Consider the following 20,021-nt stretch of genomic DNA (forward strand, 5'->3'; position numbering starts at 1 on the left):
GTTTAATGCAAACTATTGACTTGAACACAGTTTTGATGACTTGTATTGCAAAAAATGTAAAGTTTAAAACCAATGCAAAATTCTAACCTTAAGAGTGAAAAAAAAATCACAGAACCCACATCTTAAAATAACCGTTTCAAAGAGATGCTATTATACTCTAAACTTTAGTCCGTAATGTTGCGGTTTCAGCATAAAATCTGCAGAGGCCAATCCAATTTCACTTATTGTGTATTTTCCAGGATTTGTGGCCTCAAATATCGAATGAGACGACACTTGCTTGGAGTGGTTCCAATCATCCAGGGTTTAGATCATGCTCAAATTTATTTTGATTTTAATGCAATATTTACAACTTAAGCTCACAGCAGGTGGACATTTAGAGACCAGGAATCAAGTGCTGTCACAGTACACCCCCAAAACAAAATCAAGACTTTGAAAGAGCATAATAGGACCCCTTTCAGTGAACAGATGACCTCTAGTTGTTCCAGAACAAATTTGTACACAAACTTGTGGAAATGACAGAAAATGAGTTCAATACAAATGGAGCTGCCAGTGTTCACATCAAATCCGGTTCCCTTGAAACTGGACGATTTAAACTGCATTTCAGCAGCACATCCTTTTCAGAAAGCAGGCCCTGAAAGACACAAGAATAGACTGAAGCTCATCTGAAGTCACACCGTATACAGATGCAGTCATTCTGTACCGTACCATGAAGTGGTTCATTCCTGAGCGAGTGAGCGTAGCTTGAAGTCTGCGATCTCAGAGTCTGGAGAACTGCTGTCGCTCCGGTCGCTGTACGTTTCTCTGTCGACAGAAAACAATGCAAACTCATCAAACAAGGTTCTGACAGCTGTCACCATAATGCTACATTATAAAAGACATTGTCAGAGGTCTGTGTTCAAGAAAGAGCCGCCATTCATACCGCGGTGAGAGCCGACAGCCCTCCTGAAGATGTCCTGGGAGTCTCCCGGCCGCGGCCAGCAGCAGGCCCAAGTACGGCGGAGACGGCTTAATGGGTCTGGAGGTGAACTCTGGGTGATACTGGACACCAGCAAAATACGGGTGATCTGCAACCACAACAGAGATCTGACCGTCAAACTGATGGAGTACACAAGAGAAGCATGGTTTACCGAGTCCTTGTTGTCAAATGACCACAGAAATTAATTACATTAATAATCAAAACGGTTTACTATTGTCTTTTAGAGCTGAATTTTCATTGTCACCGAGGCTCTCACATCAGCACATACATGTTGAAGGAAAGAAACATGCTTTCAAAATAGTCTGCATTTGAGTTGATCTTGAGCGAGTTACGTACCGTCCAGCTCGATGACCTCCATCCTCTCGCCCTCCACGTCCTGACCCACGAAACGAAAGCCCTTCTCCTCAAAATGCTGCTTCAGCTCTGGGTTCACCTGCACAGACAGTAGAAGAAATACTCTGTAAAAGATAGGTTTACATCAGCTAATTTGAATCGGTTTGATCCCATTTTCACTTGATATGCCTGGTGTTTAGCAATTCGACTGATGAACAGACTGATTTAAGCAGACAAATGGATTGTATTCGTTTTCACAAAGGCCTTTCACCCAGATTTGGGTGATACCTGAAAGCACAGCTGTTCACAGAGAAATGTGTTCAACTATAACGAGCAAATGCCTCACAGAGACTGAGGACTGTCTGAGAGACACAGTTAACTCATCAGATGATTGACTGAAACTGTCTTTCTAAGAAATGAACGGATTTACCACAAATGACAACATATTTGAAGAGGACAACATCAATATATCAACCTTTTCATTCTCAAGAGACAAGGAAGAACTGTGAAATTATCGAAAAAGTCTGATAACGACATGCACTTTGGAAAAATGGTCAAATATAAGGCAATTAAAATATAAGTTAAGATGATTCATTTATACAACCACCGAAATCATGACAAATTCAGCATATTCAACCAATCCCAGTCAAAACACATTATACTGTCATTAGGGCCGTCAAAATAGCAGAAAAACTCAATTCAAATTCTGTACTTAAATATGATCAAAATTCAAATTACATTCATATTTAAAGGCATAATTAATTAAGAATTAATTTTACACGGCTTTCTAAACATGCGGCTCTGTTGTGTGAGACGAGAGTGCAACGGTGATAGATGTCCCTCTAGAAATGTGCAGAATATGTTCTGTGTCAACGGTTTGGTTTCAGTTTGGACGTAAACAAGATCTTCCAATGTGGATTTTTATTTTTAAATTTGAAAATATTCCAAATTCCAAAAAAAAAATTTGACAGCCCTAACTGTCATATAAATTCAAAGAAGAGATGTACCTCAAAGCGATGTCTGTGTCTTTCCTCAATATAATCTACATCTCCATAAAGTTTTCCTGTGAGAGAGAGAGAGAGAGAATGTGTTTAAATAAGTTCTGTGTTGTATTACTGGTGCAGTATTATACACTTACTAAGAATACTGTTTTTGGTTTTGAAAATGGTTCTCCGTTGCCCCAGCCGCATCGTTCCTCCCATCTGCCCTGGATTGTGCTCTGGCATGTCAATCACCTGCGATGGGACCAATCAAACACAGGAGAACCATTACATCTGCTCCTGATGACGAAACAGAGCAGAAGTCCACATCTAAACTACAGCCCACACTCACCACAGGATGTTTAGTCTCCGAATCGAACTCTGTGGAGTTGGCATCTAGGAAAAACAGGAGGCACACTTTGTTCAATAATGCTGCTTGTTAAACATTCAGTACACTTTCTTAGGAAAAAAAAAAAAATGTACCTTTCCAATCCAACATGCTCCTAGCAAATTCACACACAGCCAGCTGCATCCCCAAACACACACCTGGAAGATGAACGTCCCAGACGGGTTACATTCACAGCTGCTGCAGAACATTGAGTGTTAATGCATTTTAATGAGGGACTACCGAGGAACGGCTTCTTCTGTTTCCTGGCCCAGCTGATGGCTTGAATCTTGCCCTCCGTCCCTCGTACTCCAAACCCTCCAGGCACTAAAATACCACTGAGGACACGAGACCAGAGGTAATATTAGCAGACCTCCCTCAGGACAGCAGGCTTTCACCAAGCAGCACAGATCTGATGCATGAGCGATGTATGTTTTAGGTGTCATTACTCACTCAGCACTGCAGAGCTTCTGCCAGGCCTCGTGGTACTTCACAGGTTCGTCCTGTAACGTACAGGCCTCCAAATCTGCAGAGTCAATGTACTGTAGAAAATTAAGAAAGAATTAGAGATAAAGATTCAATAAAATAAACTTAAAAAATTGGATTTTCTCTCTCCCTCTCTTTTTTTTTTAAAGACATTGCGTGTCTAAATAAATGCAAATCTGGTCAAACAAAGAGACAGGAGCATCAGTTGTGAGTGTGGGTGGCCAACCCTAGCCCCGCCCCTGCGTTAACTTAATTACTCCTTTTTAACACTGTTAAACTGGAAAAATTAATTGCAAGCATTAACACGCTAATTTTGCCAGAACTAATACAAATGCATACTGAGAATTAAAAGATGAAGTATTCTAAAGAGGTAGAATTAGTTAATTCTGCTAAATCAATCTCATCTGGCCGTGTTAAAGGTTTCACTCACCTTAACCTCTAGTTTGTGGCTGATGGCGAGAGCGGAATGCTCCAGGGCTTTGATCACGGAGGCATACGAGTCTGAAAACTTGGTGTATTTCCCCACCAGAGCAATGCAGCATTGCTCCAACAGCCTGTCTGACCTATCACACATACACAGTGCAGATAACATTAAAAAAAAGAGCCTTTTTTGTCCTTATCAAAATATGAAACAAATCCCCAAAAACCTGGATTATCTTGTGCTACATAATCTATGATAGCTTAGTATTAAAGGTGCAATAGGTGATTGTCTTCAGAAACTTTTTTTGTTATGCTGGTTGAAAGTCTCTTAACATCCCGATTGCAATCATTAAAGTAGTCTAAATGCATATATATATATATATATTAGGGCTGCACGATGTGTCGTTTAAGCATCGATATCGCGATGTACGAATCCACGATAGTCACATCGCAGGATGTGCGATGTAGGCTGTCGTAGTTGATCCGTTATTCATTAACTGTACGGGCCAGCTACTCCCCTGCCCTTGACGAATGTGATTCGCGGATTAATTGCACAGCTTAACCATCATAGAGTGAAAGTTTATAATTGACAGGACTGAAAACCACATGCAAGTTTAACAGGGCAGAGAGAGAGGGAGCGCGAGAGAGACAGAGAGAGAGCGCGCGAGAGCGCGTTAGAGAGAGAGAGAGAGCGCGAGAGAGAGAGAGAGAGAGAGAGAGAGAGAGAGCGCGAGAGAGACAGAGAGAGCGCGAGAGAGACAGAGAGAGCGCGAGAGAGACAGAGAGAGCGCGAGAGAGACAGAGAGAGCGCGAGAGAGACAGAGAGAGCGCGAGAGAGACAGAGAGAGCGCGCGAGAGACAGGGAGAGAGAGCGCGGGAGAGAGAGCGCGCGAGAGACAGGGAGAGAGAGCGCGCGAGAGACAGGGAGAGAGAGCGCGCGAGAGACAGGGAGAGAGACGGAGACAGAGAGAGAGAGAGCGCGGGAGAGACAGCGCGCGCGAGAAACAGGGAAAGAGACGGGGAGAGAGAGAGAGCGCGCGAGAGAGACACAGGGAGAGAGAGCGCGCGCGAGAGAGAGACACAGGGAGAGAGAGCGCGCGCGCGAGAGAGAGACACAGGGAGAGGGAGGGAGAGAGAGCGAGCGCGCGCGCGCGAGAGAGACACAGGGAGAGGGAGAGAGAGCGCGCGCGCGAGTGAGACACAGGGAGAGGGAGAGAGAGCGCGCACGCGCGCGAGAGACACAGGGAGAGAGAGCGCGCGAGAGAGACACAGGGAGAGAGAGAGAGCGCGCGCGAGAGAGACACAGGGAGAGAGAGAGAGCGCGCGCGAGAGAGACACAGGGAGAGAGAGAGCGCGCGCGCGAGAGAGACACAGGGAGAGAGAGAGCGCGCGCGAGAGAGACACAGGGAGAGAGAGAGAGCGCGCGAGAGACACAGGGAGAGAGAGCGCGCGCGCGAGAGACACAGGGAGAGAGAGCACGCGCGTGCGCGAGAGACACAGGGAGAGAGAGACAGGGAGAGAGAGCGCGCGCGAGAGAGACAGGGAGAGAGAGCGCGCGCGAGAGAGACAGGGAGAGAAAGCGCGCGCGAGAGACACAGGGAGAGAGAGAGCGCGCGCGCGCGAGAGACACAGGGAGAGAGAGAGCGCGCGTGCGCGAGAGACACAGGGAGAGAGACAGGGAGAGAAAGCGCACGCGAGAGAGACAGGGAGAGAGAGCGCGCGCGAGAGAGACAGGGAGAGAGAGACAGGGAGAGAAAGCGCGCGCGAGAGAGACAGGGAGAGAGAGACAGGGAGAGAAAGCGCGCGAGAGAGACAGGGAGAGAGAGAGCGCGCGAGAGAGACAGGGAGAGAGAGAGCGCGCGAGAGACACAGGGAGAGAGAGAGCGCGCGCGCGAGAGACACAGGGAGAGAGAGCGCGCGCGCGCGAGAGACACAGGGAGAGAGAGCGCGCGCGCGAGAGACACAGGGAGAGAGAGCGCGCGCGCGAGAGACACAGGGAGAGAGAGCGCGCGCGCGCGCGAGAGACACAGGGAGAGAGAGCGCGCGCGCGAGAGACACAGGGAGAGCGCGCGCGCGCGCGACACAGGGAGAGAGAGCGCGCGCGCGAGAGACACAGGGAGAGAGAGCGCGCGCGCGCGCGAGAGACACAGGGAGAGAGAGCGCGCGCGCGCGCGAGAGACACAGGGAGAGAGAGCGCGCGCGCGCGCGAGAGACACAGGGAGAGAGAGACAGGGAGAGAAAGCGCGCACGAGAGAGACAGGGAGAGAGAGCGCGCGCGAGAGAGACAGGGAGAGAGTACATTAGAAGTACCATCAATGTTTATAGAAATGTATATGGATTTATTTTGCATGAATTTTTTTTTCTTATGAATATATATGTATTTTTGTTTTGTTTGTTTCCATTCTGCTATGTACAATGCTTTGGCAATATGTACCTTTGTATGTCATGCCAATAAAGCAATATGAATTGAATTGAGAGAGAGAGACCGAGAGAGAGCGAGCCGTTTTCAAACAACACTAGCGCTGTCTTGCTCTCTCCCTCCCACAGATGAATCAATGACACGATGGTGTCGATGTTTAAATCATTTAAAATGAGAATGTAAGTGTGCTCACCCCATTTTTGTTTGTAAGAAAAAAATATTGCAATATATATCGCAGAAAAATACAATATCGCAATGTCATTTTTTCCCAATATCGTGCAGCCCTAATATATATATATATATATATATATATATATATATATAGTTTCCTCCAAAATCAATATTGTATCTGGTGGGTATTGAAAAAGCAATTTTTAATTTTATGCAAAATGCGATATTCGCAGATTTATTAGGTCATGTTTTCTCCCTTTTTTTCCAAAACTGTGACAAACCATAGTCTCCCTTTTTTGCAGAATGCTATGTATCCTCTCAACCAATCACAGTGCACTATTCCACTCACTATGAACGGTAACAACCAATCACAGCGCACCAGTCCACACACTTTAGACAGTAATGGCGTAAACTCTTTGAATACACTGGCATCCTAGTTTTCCTCATCTACTTTGTGATCAACAAACAAGGGCTGCACGATAAATCGCATGTGATTGTAAGTTACCAAACACTACTTTCTTTCTTGTCAGTAAAGAAAAAATTCTGTGATTAATAGCACCAGAAAATCTCCATCAGGTGCTTTCAGAAGGAAATTATTCAGATGCATTAAATGAATATATGAATTAACTAATGATATGAATGTACCTCTGAAGCTTTTGACTGTCTTCTGAAACTATTTGTTTTCATCTTTGCTCCATGTAATAGCTTACCTAAAGCAGCGGTTCTCAATTCCAGGTAAACTTCAACAGAGTAGGTAGCAATGAACACTGTGTAGGGACTATGTCAATGTGAACGGTTCAAGCCTGGAGCTGATGATCTGAATCAGGTGTGTTAACATTTAGAGGCTGAAATGTGAGGTTTACCTATGTATTAAACTTTTTCAAAGTTTAATTTGAACATTTAGATTAGATATCTCAATCTTGAATGCTATTAAACTGCTATCAGTCAAGTTGTCATTTAAAATCTGGACATCATTTGTAATGTTATTGTTTTAGTGATTATGTAAACAAAAAGTCATTTTATTTGTTGTTTGTTGATTTTTAAATATAAACTTGAAGTGATTTATGTGCATGTACTTTAACACTCCCAGCACATTATAACAATACCGTGATAATACTGTTAACCGTGATCATTTTGGTCACTATAATCATGATAAGATATTTTCATACCATTACATCCCTATAAAGCACATAGCACTGGTCAACTAAATGAACGTAACAAGGCAAAGATGAGTGCACTTTTGTAAGTTGAACGTAAGTGAAATATCATTTTGAATTTCTGTTGTCTAATGTGATATTGTTCATGATGAAATTTTATTTTATTGCTATAATTAAATTTATAGCATTCACAAGATGACCCATTGAATTTATTTTGGAGGCGATGACTGATGAATCTATTTTTAGTCCAGTGCCTGTAGATAAGATTAGTACTGACCCAGTTCAGAGGCAACATTTTCAATTGTTTTGGAACCAAACTCTCATATTCTGTGGAAGGCATAAGACCAAGAAATGTTCGTCCAATCAGAACGCTCGGTCTGAGTGTTTATTTCACTTTGGAACATGGGCTGAAATTGGGAACCACTGATGTAGCCTGTTGTAGTAATGTTATCTCTAGTATTGTGGTCTTGAGTGTAAATGCGTTCAGGGGGCGTGGCTTTGGACGACTGCAGGGAGAGTGGGAAGTTCACGTTCAGTGCTAGTTAGCATTTTCCAAGATCTTCTAATGCACCTTTAAAGTATGAACTGATACTGAATCGGGTTTTATGTTTTCAGTTTGTACTAGCCTGTCTGACATCTCTTTCCACTTCGCCAGCATTTTCCTGGGTCTGGTTTCAATGGGCAGGTTCAGTCTGCGACAGAAGTATCCCACAACGCCCTGGTCTTCTAAGAGCAGTGGCACTCTGTAGATGGACGACACATCGTGTACGCAGATCACCTGTAGAGAACACCAACCTTTCATTTAATAACTGTGCATACACACAATGCACATTTCATGCAAAAAGTTAAAGACTGCATGCATCCAATATCAGTGAACGCGACCCAATAACCTTCAGACACATATTGGCATGGTTTCACCTGCTTTTCCAAAATGTTCTTGATAATTACGCTACAGTGAATGTTCAACTGTTATGAGACAGGGGATCCAGACTAACCTGTTCAGGCTCCACGTGACAGAACATGGATATCTTCTCTTTCACGGAGTTATCAAGTGGAGTGGAGCAGCGACACATTATCTGCAAGAGCAAGAACAAAACAACACTTAAAGCTCTGGGACATTATCATTGTTGTGGACACGACCCACTCACAATTTATAAACAAAAATCCCAACATACTTTATCTTTATTTTGAATATTTATGAATCCATCATTTGAACCTCAATACAGATGAATGTGGCCTGGTTTGATTAGTTTTTAATGACAATATTTTGAGATTTAAAAAAGCTAAACTTGTAACTTTCACATACACAAAAGTAACAGTCCTTATGCAAAAAAATTAAACAAAATAATAATAATAATAATAAAACGTGGTAATTTTGTTACAAAAATGTTCCTCTGATATCTGTAGATGTGCTACTTTAAAAGGGAACATGAATAAAAACATTTAAAGAGGCAGCGTGTCATTTATTGACAGCTAGTGGCTGAAATGGGTACTGCAGCCCGAATTCAAAATATTGGGAGAAAGTAGTTTCTCCCGCTCTCATGTTCAAACGGGTTGCAAGATTGTGAATTTGGAAGTATTTTATTTTAGTTTTAAATAGGTCATGATACAAAAGAGGTTTTTGTATGCTTAATACAAAGAGTTCGTTTTGGAGCTGAGGTGCAAGATGACATCACACAGGCACAGTCTTTTGCAGAAACACCACCTTCATAGCAACATGTCGACACAGGCCCCGCCCACTGGTCTTCAATCGCTATTGGCTGAGTCTTGATCACACTGAACATTTGTTGACTGAGTGCAGCTGCATCACAAACTGGAAGTAAATTATTTCATAATGCTTGGTCTGGAAATTACGGTTTTATTTTGATTATGTTGAAAAAAACATGCAATATGTAGTGAGGGGTCAGGGATACTGTTTCTATGCAATGACATTAGCCAATCAAAAATGTATTTTCCCGACCCGCGGGACATCACACAAGTTGCGTTGCTACGTAGACCTTTGTATTGAAATCTTATCAAAGAACCTAATAAAATATGAAAATTTATATTACAAATATTTAATAAAGGCTATAGGGAATTGCAGGCAACATGCATGGATTTTTAAAATTTTGTTTTTAATGACCCGTCCAAATACGCAGTGCAAATAAAGTGTCTATTCCTTTAACCGTCCCAACCCGACCTGCGGGGTCCGCGGGTTATGAGACGACCCACGCATCACTAAAGTAAACCTCAAGAACACATTAAAATAAAATTTTTAAAACATGACCCCTTTAAAATTTCTCTAGTCATAGAGATGTGTTAGAAACAATGGACACTATACTCTGTTTTCCGATAACTGGCAACCCGAGGTGATAACATCCTACTGGGTAAACTGGCAGTGGGTGGAGTCACACAGAAACAGACATGGTCACAAAATTCTAAGTAGAATAACCAGCTTTGGTGTTGTTTTCTGGAGAAACAAGTTTGTGAAATTGCATGTTTCCTAAATATAATTTTTTTTGACTGTGCTAAAACATAAGACCTTTAACTTCTTTTACAGGGTTTTAGAGAGCAGACACAAGACAGACATAAAAAGCCCTCTCTGAGAAGTCATCTCTAAATTCATTCACTATGAAAAAAAAATTTAAAAAAGAAAGAAAACATACTGCATGCAGACGTGCTCTCTGCAGCTGGACTCACCAGGTCAGGTGACAGTCCCAGGCCTCTGAGCTCCCTCACACTGTTCTGCGTGGGTTTGGTCTTCTGCTCTCCTGTAGCGCTGGGCTGGACATCACGGATGAGACAGTTCGTCACTCACATAACCATGATACACTCGATGACATATGGTCTAATGCACTGCTCTGTGTGTGGAAATGTGACCAACTGACCTGTGGTACCATACTGACGTGAATATTGCAGAAATTCTCTCTCTTCACTTTAAACTGGAACTGTCTGAAGGCCTCGATGAAAGGCATGCTCTCTATATCTCCGACCGTACCACCCAACTGCAAAAACACATCAACACCTCAATCATCAGAAACATGTTCAAACATGCGTTTTATCAAATGAAGTGTCCAGTGCTGCGTTCCCCAAAAGCATCGTAAGCCTAAGTAGATCTAACAATAGGGATGGCCGATACGGGCTTAAAAATATATCAGTCATTTCAGTATTTATTTGCGATAACATTATCAATGATGATAACAAAGGGAATTCAGTTTCTTTAGAGAAAAGTACTATCTTTTGGTTGGCCGTTATCGGCGTTAACGTGAGACTCTTAGCGGGCGCTAAAAAAATATCACCGTTAATCTATTCTCAAAGTTGGGTTGGGAGCTGGGTCTATACTAAGCTATGATGACCTTGATATTTTATATAACCGACTGGCTGAGGCCAGCCTAAAAAGATGCTCAGGACAGTTGACGGGCCACTGCTGCACATTGTCACGAAAGCTTATCTTTTTCACGTGTTTTTAAGCCTTACCGCTTGTCGATTTAAACAAAGCGTCCAAAAACAAGACGCGGAAAAGCTGAACAGAGTAGCTGGTCACTCGCGCGCTGTGTTTGGTGCAGAGAGAGAGAGAGAGAGAGCCGCGTATCACGGACAGCGACACTGAACCGAGCTCTCTTCTGTGAAGTTCTCCTCGAAGTCCCTCCTGCACCTGAACGAACAAATACAAATCGCAGTTTGAACAAACAAAAAGAGCCCAATTCAGTACTCGCGGTATTCTGGTGTTCAGGGCTCATGCAGAGAAAGGCGTCTCAAAACACTTGAGAACATCGAATTTGCTTATTTTTACTCTTGTGCCGAAAAATACATACAAAATGTGTCAAAATATCCACCTTGGAAATTATGCTAGAAAAAACGGTCAGTTATTTCTTAAGTGAAAGTAAACAGTTGAGGAAAAAAATGGGATGCATTCATCGTCTCCTAAAGTGACCGCGCCTAATTTAGCTACTGGCTGCTGTAATGTTAATCCAAGAAAATGAAAATCACTCAATGCTCTTGACTGAATTACTTTGTAGTTTTAACAATCAAACCAAAAGTTATTCAGACACCAGATATAATTTTTGATATATATATATATAGCAAAACTGTAATGTGAGAAATGCTGAAGGTGTCTGAATAAATGTAGGTTTGATTGTATATTTCATTTTTACATTGAAGACTATCCAGTGCTATTTTACATTTAATTATTTGGTTTCTGTACCTTGACACCTACAAACTTGATAAAAACTTAAACATTGTGTAAATGGCACAAATAAATAAAAATAAACGAACATACAAATTAAACAAATTCAAACAGGGCCCACTTTTTCAAGCACTTTGTGATGCATTTTGGAAACAGGAGATGAGCCCCTTTTCTAATGCACCACCTAGCTTGATAAACCCCTTCTCAAAGACTTACTGTTTGTCAATTTTACTTGGGTAACACACATATTCTGAATGCCTCCGGCAGAATTCGAATGAACCATTTTAATCTAGATTAATTCCAAGATCACAGTGAGATTAATATAGATTAAAAAAATTAATCTATTCCCACCACTAATTCTTACCCAAAATAGGGTGTTGTGAGCAGTACACATGTAATATGACGACAGTTTAATTCATACTGGAAGCTAGAGGGCGCCCTTGCGCAGAAACTCCAAATATGCATCATAGCAGTAATAGCACTGACCACGCTCCAGGAAACCCAGTTATCGCTGTAGCTGAATACATTTTAATTGAGGAACCTTGAAAAGAAACATACAACTGCAACAATATCAAGCAATATTGGGTATTTTATAAGGATAAAGTATATTTAGAATGCAATGCTAATCAAGATTAGAGATGTTCCGATACCCCTTTTCTCTTTCCGATACCTATTCCGATACCTGGGCTCAGGGTATCGGCCGATACCGAGTACTGATCCGATACCTGGGTGTGTATCTGTATATACAGCTGTATATACTACTAGCCCTGTGTAAATTGCTAGAATTATTTTATGGTGTGCTTCAGACTTATCCCTTAAAACATGAACAAATACATGGTGAACTACTGTATTTATTACAGTATTTTTATTATCTGACATGAATTTGACAGTAATATTATTTATTTTCTTAAGCAAAAAGAACTTCAAATGCAGCCAAAAATCGAAATCAAAAATCACCGCAAACTAAAATAAGTCTAGGAATAATAATAATAATAAAAAACAAAAAATAATAAAAAAATTATATATTAATCAGATAATCTCTTTACAACAAAACAAGTAAAAAACAAGCAACCGTCTGGGCATAATTATTATTATTAATAGAGACGTATTATGACTACATAGAGACATAGCTAAATCTACTGTAGGCTACAACAGTAGCTTAATATATTGTCAATTTACTCACGTTAAACCGAACAGTTTTCTCAAATGAAACAGTAAATTCTCATGAAGTGACGGTTTATGCGTTCGTGTCCTCATATAGTGACACACGGCAGAGACTACAAAACAGCGAGCTCCCGCGCATCTGCGCCCGTCACCCACAGAGATGTAGAATTTGCAGGAGTAATTATTTAAATAATATTTTGCAGTTTAATATTCACAGACACTAGTATATATTCGGCTAAAGTCTGGAGCCCTGCACTTAGACTAACACTGAAACGACTGAACGCAGCTGCGGGGACCGAATATACTCCGGAGTCGGTAACTTACTACCGGTTCTACAGAGATGCTGGTATCATCACATTTTTTAATTTTCAGCACCGTCTTGGTAGTGAAGTGGCAGTACTTGTGGCCCTAGTCGCCGTTTTACTGTCTGGTTGGTCCAGTCTGAAATACTGCTAAACAGCAGACATACTGCTAACCACTGATCTGTAATATTGAAGCGGCTTCACTGTCTGTTGGCAGTTTAGAAAGCGATGAGCGATCCAGTCATATATAGATCAGTGCTGCTAACGCGTTTTCATTTCTTCTTCGCTGCTCTAAACAGGGGTTGCTTGTGGCAACACAGCACAACTTCCTGTGTTTGCAATGCATTCTGAGCAGCGAAGAAGAACCGTGCAGCGGTTAGGCAAAGCTAGCGGGCATAACTAGGTCTTGTTTAAGAAAATGGTATCGGATCGGTATATGGGTTCATGTACTCGCCAATGCCAGAATTTGTTGTTGTATCGGTGATATTTCCGATACTAGTATCGGAATCAGAACAACTCTAATCAAGATATCCTTTATTGTACAGTTTAATAGTTATACACCTCTGTATATACAGTATATACCTCTGCCATTCAGATGGAGATTTACTACCGATCACAGAACTGTGCTTCACTGACAAGACGCACTCATGAACATCACAGCTTTTACATAATATGTGTAATGTGAAATCATTGCGATTTACCACAATTTATCGCACAGCCCTATACTGTAGTACATTTATTCAAAGCTTAGACTGATTTTTGTCGCACTGTAATATTATAGCCCTAACCAAACCAGTTCCAGATTGTAGAGGAAGCTCCTCGTTTAACGGTGAACTTAACTAATTTTCAAGTCCACCTTCCAGCATGTCAACATATCAACAGGTAGACTTAATTGTAATTATCGCGGGAAGACGAATTCTTATCGTAGGGTGAATTTTTACCGGTATATCACACATTATCAGATATCACCCATCCCTATCAACCAGTGGTCTCCAAGAACAACGTTTGATGCTTTCGAGAAATGCAGCACAGCTCTTCTCCTCACCTCAATGACGCAAACCTGGGGCTCAACATGGTCATCATCCACAGGAACTTTAGCTTGACGCATCACCCACTCCTGAATAGCATCAGTTATGTGTGGTACCACTGGAACAAGTGAACATACTGTGATTAACATGTAGAGATCACAGACATGCCAGGTCTATAAATGCAGGTAGTCCAGCATACAGCATCATCTGGGATGTTAGTTCTGTGCAAAATATACACGCCACAAAAGCAGTCCGATCAATCTGTGACCTTAGGCCTTTTGTTCTGTATTTTTATATTCAATGTTCAGTATGAATGCTAAGCAATCCAGAACTAAATGTATAATATTCTTATTTTGGCACCGACCAAAAGAATCAAGTTGAAGTGTGAACTAGGGCTGCACAATTAATCAAACGTCATTAATCGCGATTGTCATGCACACTTAGTCAGTAAAGCCGGTTCTGCAATTAGTAAATCTCCCATCACCTGCTTTCAGATTGAGCAGCATTTACTACTTCAGCTGCATTTCCTGGATTTCTTCTTCAGGGCATATTTGGATTTTGAGCGTGAGAATCTTCAGATGGAGATTTACTGCTGATCACAGAACTGTGTTTCATTGAAAGATACACATGACAATCGCAGCTTCTGCCTAATCCTGATTTATTGCCTTTGTGATTTAATTTCAATTAACTGTGCAGCCCTAATGTGAACTCATCCTAAAATAGGCCGTTTAGAATGTAAGACACATTAACATGAGACGACCTCCTCACCCTGTACGGTTTTGCCCAGGTAATCTCCCCTGCGCTCTTTGTTGATGACAGACTGGTAGATCTTTCCGGTGGTCAGGTTGTTGTCTTTAGTGAGCCTGATGTCCAGAAAACGCTCATAGTTGCCCAGATCGAGATCCACCTCTCCCCCATCATCCAGAACAAACACCTCACCTACACAAGACACATCACATTCACACACAGGCCACACAACTCAACTACCACCCATAGAAATAATTATTACATTTGATAACTGTTATATATTTTTACATTTTCTGAAGTAGTGAGTGGTTGTGATGCTAAGGTGGTAGTGTTGTTTTGCAATCTGGTCGCTAAGATGTTTTGAGGAGGTTTTAGCTTGCTGTCATGATATTAAAAGATGTGTAGTTAATAGATTACACTAGCATTAGGCTGATTTTTAGTCTTACTCTGGAGTTGGTTCACTCTAAATAATTAAATCAGCATTAAAAATGCAATCTCACCGGCTGACGGTATCACCCAACACTACCACATATTTATATTTTTAGCAAATATTCAGCCTGACCAGCTTATAAATCTAAGAGGCATGCGAGTTACTAGTCCAAGTCGAATACATATTGTCTGGGTTTGGTTCAAATAATGCATAGTGATGCCTGCTTCTATCAAGCAGATGTGATTCATTGCATGAGGTTACCATGCTCATATGGCGAGAAGGTCCCTGCGTCGATGTTGATGTAGGGGTCGATCTTGATGGCTGTGACGTGCAGGCCGCAGGACTTGAGGATGGTTCCCACGCTGCTGGCTATAATGCCTTTCCCGATGCCTGAGATCACGCCACCGGTCACCAGAATATACTTCATACTGCCCTGGATACAAGCTGGACAAGCAACAAGACAGGATTCAATGAAACCAGGTTACACTGTGTCTGCTCTTGTTTTCAGGGTTTCATCATCATTTAATGAAGATCAATTCCTCCTAAGTGCAATCTCTCTTGGCCAAACTCCACGTCACGAGCAAACATTTCACACACAGTGATGAGAAAATATCAACTCCCTGATCAAACAAGCAGATCTGTGAAAGATGTAGACTAGATATCAAATCATCACCAAACATCACATATTGTCAGACGTTTATAGCGAATCACATTGTTGATGAACATGTCCTAAGGATTCAATGCACGCATGAGTCACATTTAGAGCCGATCATTTCCATGAGATGTGAATCTTACTCGATCCATCATGGCACAATGAGAACCATATTTTCTAAACAAGTTATTTCTAAAAAATACTAACAATGGATCGCTTTCAATTACTGCAAAAAAGCTTTAGAGCGTTTTGTTTTGTAGCTTTGATTTATTATTTGGTGACAAAAGTTCGTTACTATACCAAGCTACCACACAAAGAGAAGGAACAGAGTTCAGATTCAGTTATCTTTATATTCACGCTGGCGACATGTAACGTTACCATGTGTAAACAATAGGAACATTTTTGTTACACACCTAAAGTGGCTACAGTCCCAAAGATTATCGTTGAATAAAGAAAAAGCGGGCTTTGTTTTCTATCCTGTTGTGTTGTCTCAAGTCACCGCGTACTTCACAACAAAGCTCAACTTACCAGACGAACTGAAGACTAAATTTTTGGAAACTTGACTTTTGACGCGACAGATCTAAAGCGATCTCTACAGCACAAAACCTGTTGCGATAATAAACGTGTTCACATCACACGTGCTGCTCCAGTAGCGGAACACGTACGGAGAGCCGGAGGCGCGTTTCGTAAATCGAAACAGACTTACTTAGGGCGCCAGAGTTGCGAAATTATGATGGATATTAATTACGATGACGTTTAATAACCTAACTGGTTGACTTCCGGTTTCTGAGATTAACATAATTACAGAAAAAATTAAATAAATACAAGAATATAGCATTACATTGTAGGCCTATATAAAGTATATGTGACCATGGACCACAAAATGGGATGGAGAGGTTTGTCAACTTGTCCCTCCTAAAAATAGGATTAAAAACCATCCTGTGTATTGTAAATAACAATGTGTTATACTTTAAATAACTGTGTAAGTAGTAAAACAACACAAAAGGGGCAAAAATGTGTTTTAGGTTTAGAGACATTTTGGGTATCCCCCTCCCTTGCCTCACAGTGCTTTGGTCCAAATGCCTGCTTTCCTCTTTTACATCACCTACACTACACACACATGAGTCCTGTGAGAGAGAACAAAGTCAGTAGTGTGGCGCTCCATGGATGCCCAGGCTATTATTCCCTTAAACGTCGTATTAAGTGATTATTGTCACTTTAATACAGATGATGCCAATGTATTTTTCAGCTGATGTTAGCAATAATAACGTTACCTGCCACTCAAACTGCTGCTCAAAACTAGCCTGAACTAACCACGTTTAGAGGGGGTCCCATGGTAAAAATTCCACAGGAAAACCGCAGAGTTGGCAACACTGTAGTAACATCTAAAATGGACACGAGCGCAGTATATTTGCTTCCCATCAGCTGAAGCTAGCAGTCCAGTTGAGACCCTGAGGTCTTTCACTCTCTTTGACAAAGGCGATGTCATTCTTGCCCGTGGCAAATTATGGCTGATTAACAAGAGTGTAGAAGCACCTAACCCTGATTTTAAGCCTAAAACAGATATTTCTTGAAAAGTTATATCTCAATTCTGATTGGTTGATTGGAATGTTGTTCCAGGATCAACAAGGATGTTGATCCAGGAACATGTTGTACTTGGTGAAATCACGCTCACCGTCTGCAGCACCTGTACCTCCACAAGCTTTTGGGCAGCAGCTCCAGATGTACTACTCCAGGGAAGCTTTTCTCATGCTCGGTGGACATGTGTGATGTTGGCAAGGCCTCAGATGCCACAAGTGAGAAGGGCCTGGAAGGACATCATACACTGACTGGATCAGGAATTTTAGTTCATCTGGTTTTGTCTTCCAAAGATCACTTGGTCATTGTTCTGTCCCAATTAGTCCAGGCTCCCTGCTTACACATAGCCACTACCCTATTGTTCCTCTTCTGCCACTGCAGGGTCTCTACATGGACCAGTTGACCTCTCTTTCTTCCCTGGGCTTTTTCATAGTGAGATCTTTTAATGCTACCCAGCCTGACTCACCCTGCTGCCACAGAGACTACCAGAATGCCATGTCTCAGCTTTGGTGCTGACTGTTTGACTGCCTCGTATGTCCACCACTCTGTCTCTCCATTAGTGATGCTCTATAGTGTAACACGTCCCTGCCTGTCAGGCTGGCGAAAGAAAGCTGCAGCTGGTGTCACAAGTGCTCTGTCTGTCCTTGGACTTTTATGTTGAAGTGGTTCCTGTGCTTTATTTGTAGTTAGTTTGTAGTCTTTCCTGATGATTAATCCAGATTCATTTTAGGTGTATCTTGTTTGCCAATACATGTCCTTTGACTGGTAACATCTATAGTGGATGTGTTGTGTGGGCTGCGTTTTTTCCTGTTTCCTGTTGCTTGGATGTTTTTGTGTTATTTTAATTAATAAACTGCTATACTGCACTTGGATTCTCCACTTCCTCATTTCTGAAGCGCTCACCATTATAGAACACCAGACAAAAGCCCTTTTTGGATGGGACTAGTTTAACAGGGGGTCAGAGAAGCTGAAAGTTTCACAGAAGTACTTTGTGATTTTAATCCCGTCTAAATCTGCGTTGTCTGTGTTTTTCTCACACAGCCTCTGTAATAACTCCAGAGCAAATTACCCATTGTTTTTCCGGCAAAGTCAGTGATTCGCTGAGAAAACTAATCCTGTCCAAATGCGAATGTTTGTTATTGCAGACGATATTTAATTCCCTTTTGAGTGAACTTCGAACTGCATCCTCTAGGGGTCGCTATGGGGAACACCTCGTTTTGTCACTACCGGTGAAACTATAGAATAAATAGGCCCCGGGAAAACACGTGATTCTCTTCTTCGTCTTCACTGACTGTTCTGGTTGAAGCGTGCATTTGAACGTGGTAAGAGCGATTTTTCTCTACCAATCTCTACCAACTGACTACTAGCAAAGTGTTTAGATGGTGTATGTGTGCATCCATGCCATCGTTATTTGACACCCGATGACACACACGATCTTTGCGTTTTTTGTTTGGGTTTGGGACATGCGGTAGGTCGAACTCCCCTCTTGTTTAAGAGTTGGGTGTTTGCCCTTCCCCTCAGCTAGATATTTACTGCTAGACACTCCAGCATTATTACCATAGATTGAGTTGATGACTCTCAAACATATTGTTTTTGGGATGCACCATTCGATATAATGGAGTGCCATAAGAGCCCCTTAGAACAGTATTTAAAATCCATGTTATGGTAAGTGTGCATGTTTAGTTTTTGCGCACTTTCTAATATCCACATTGTGGTATGTTCACACGCTAGTGTGAGTTCTTTCTAAAATCCTATATCCTCAGGATACCTACAGTGCTGCAACTATCTGTTGAGACAGCTCCTTCAGAAAGCTTATGCAAGAGCAAGCGGTAGCCCCTGTGGGACAATCAAGACTTATTATAAAATGCTAGGTTATTTGCCGTATCCCTTTAAAGGAATCTATCTTGATTCCAAGGCTTGAGCTCTACCCAGTGCTTTAAATGGGCCGGAACGCACCGGTACTCAGTACCGCCACTTCCAAATATAGCTCTTGAGCGTACCGCCACCTCTCCGTGTGCCCAGAACGTGCTTTAAGCATACCGGTACGCTCATTTGGACATCTGTTTTAATAGAGGCTTTAATCTTTTGCCTGTGCTGCCGCTTTGCAGTGCGCCTTTAACAATGCAAGCTTCCTAATTCGTCCCACCGAGACCCAAGTCCAATTCGTCCCATCCTGTCACCCAAGACCACAGACACCCCCCTTACCCCCTATATATAGGCTATAATAGAGTACCGGCACCTCTTTTGGGCCACTTAAAGCACTGGCTCTACCCCAGGCCGAGGCCCTAACAGCTAAGTTGGGTATGTAGCCTAGGCCTTTGGCCAAAAGGGATAATGTCATGGACAGCTGTCTAACGTCCCAGGGGCAACTCCCATGGAAATGGTAGAGTTGGTACTTAGTGTTCACCATGCTTCTCACCTGCACTCCCCCTCAGCATGGCGGCATGGATATACTGTTCCCCATAACGCCCCCTAAAGGACGCAGTTTGAAGTTCCCTTGAAAGGGAACATCTCAGGTTATGAATGTAACCATGGTTCCCTGAGTAGGGAACGAGACACTGCGTCCTCTAGCTTTCCTGCCATGCTTTGGACGCAAGCTTCAGATGAAGAAGTGAATGACATGTTCTC

General features: G+C 42.2%; 1 protein-coding gene across 1 annotated transcript; it reads right to left on the reverse strand.

The window, feature by feature from the left end:
* Positions 1 to 498: 498 nt before the first annotated feature.
* Positions 499 to 15,607, reverse strand: LOC132144802 (CTP synthase 1). Its single transcript, XM_059555369.1, has 18 exons — positions 15,425 to 15,607; positions 14,755 to 14,925; positions 14,004 to 14,104; positions 10,195 to 10,311; positions 10,007 to 10,090; positions 8,323 to 8,403; positions 7,954 to 8,105; positions 3,591 to 3,723; positions 3,128 to 3,216; positions 2,918 to 3,012; positions 2,773 to 2,835; positions 2,642 to 2,685; positions 2,448 to 2,544; positions 2,317 to 2,372; positions 1,313 to 1,409; positions 920 to 1,064; positions 706 to 801; positions 499 to 631 (listed from the first exon to the last, which is right to left on the reverse strand). The coding sequence occupies exons 1-17, from the start codon at positions 15,588 to 15,590 to the stop codon at positions 717 to 719; spliced, it is 1,776 nt and encodes a 591-aa protein (XP_059411352.1). The 5' UTR covers positions 15,591 to 15,607; the 3' UTR covers positions 499 to 631; positions 706 to 716.
* Between the last annotated feature and the right edge of the window lie 4,414 nt (positions 15,608 to 20,021).

The sequence above is a fragment of the Carassius carassius genome, chromosome 8 (assembly GCF_963082965.1).
Source record: "Carassius carassius chromosome 8, fCarCar2.1, whole genome shotgun sequence".
Classification (NCBI taxonomy): Eukaryota; Metazoa; Chordata; class Actinopteri; order Cypriniformes; family Cyprinidae; genus Carassius; species Carassius carassius.

Excerpts from the sequence above, each read along its gene's own strand:
- LOC132144802 (XM_059555369.1), bottom strand. The coding sequence starts at position 15,590 with ATGAAGTATATTCTGGTGACCGGTGGCGTGATCTCAGGCATCGGGAAA. Across the intron at positions 3,013-3,127 it reads CAGAAGCTCTGCAGTGCTGA|TGGTATTTTAGTGCCTGGAG; the intron begins GTGAGTAATGAC and ends TCGTGTCCTCAG. Across the intron at positions 2,545-2,641 it reads CGGAGACTAAACATCCTGTG|GTGATTGACATGCCAGAGCA; the intron begins GTGAGTGTGGGC and ends GTCCCATCGCAG.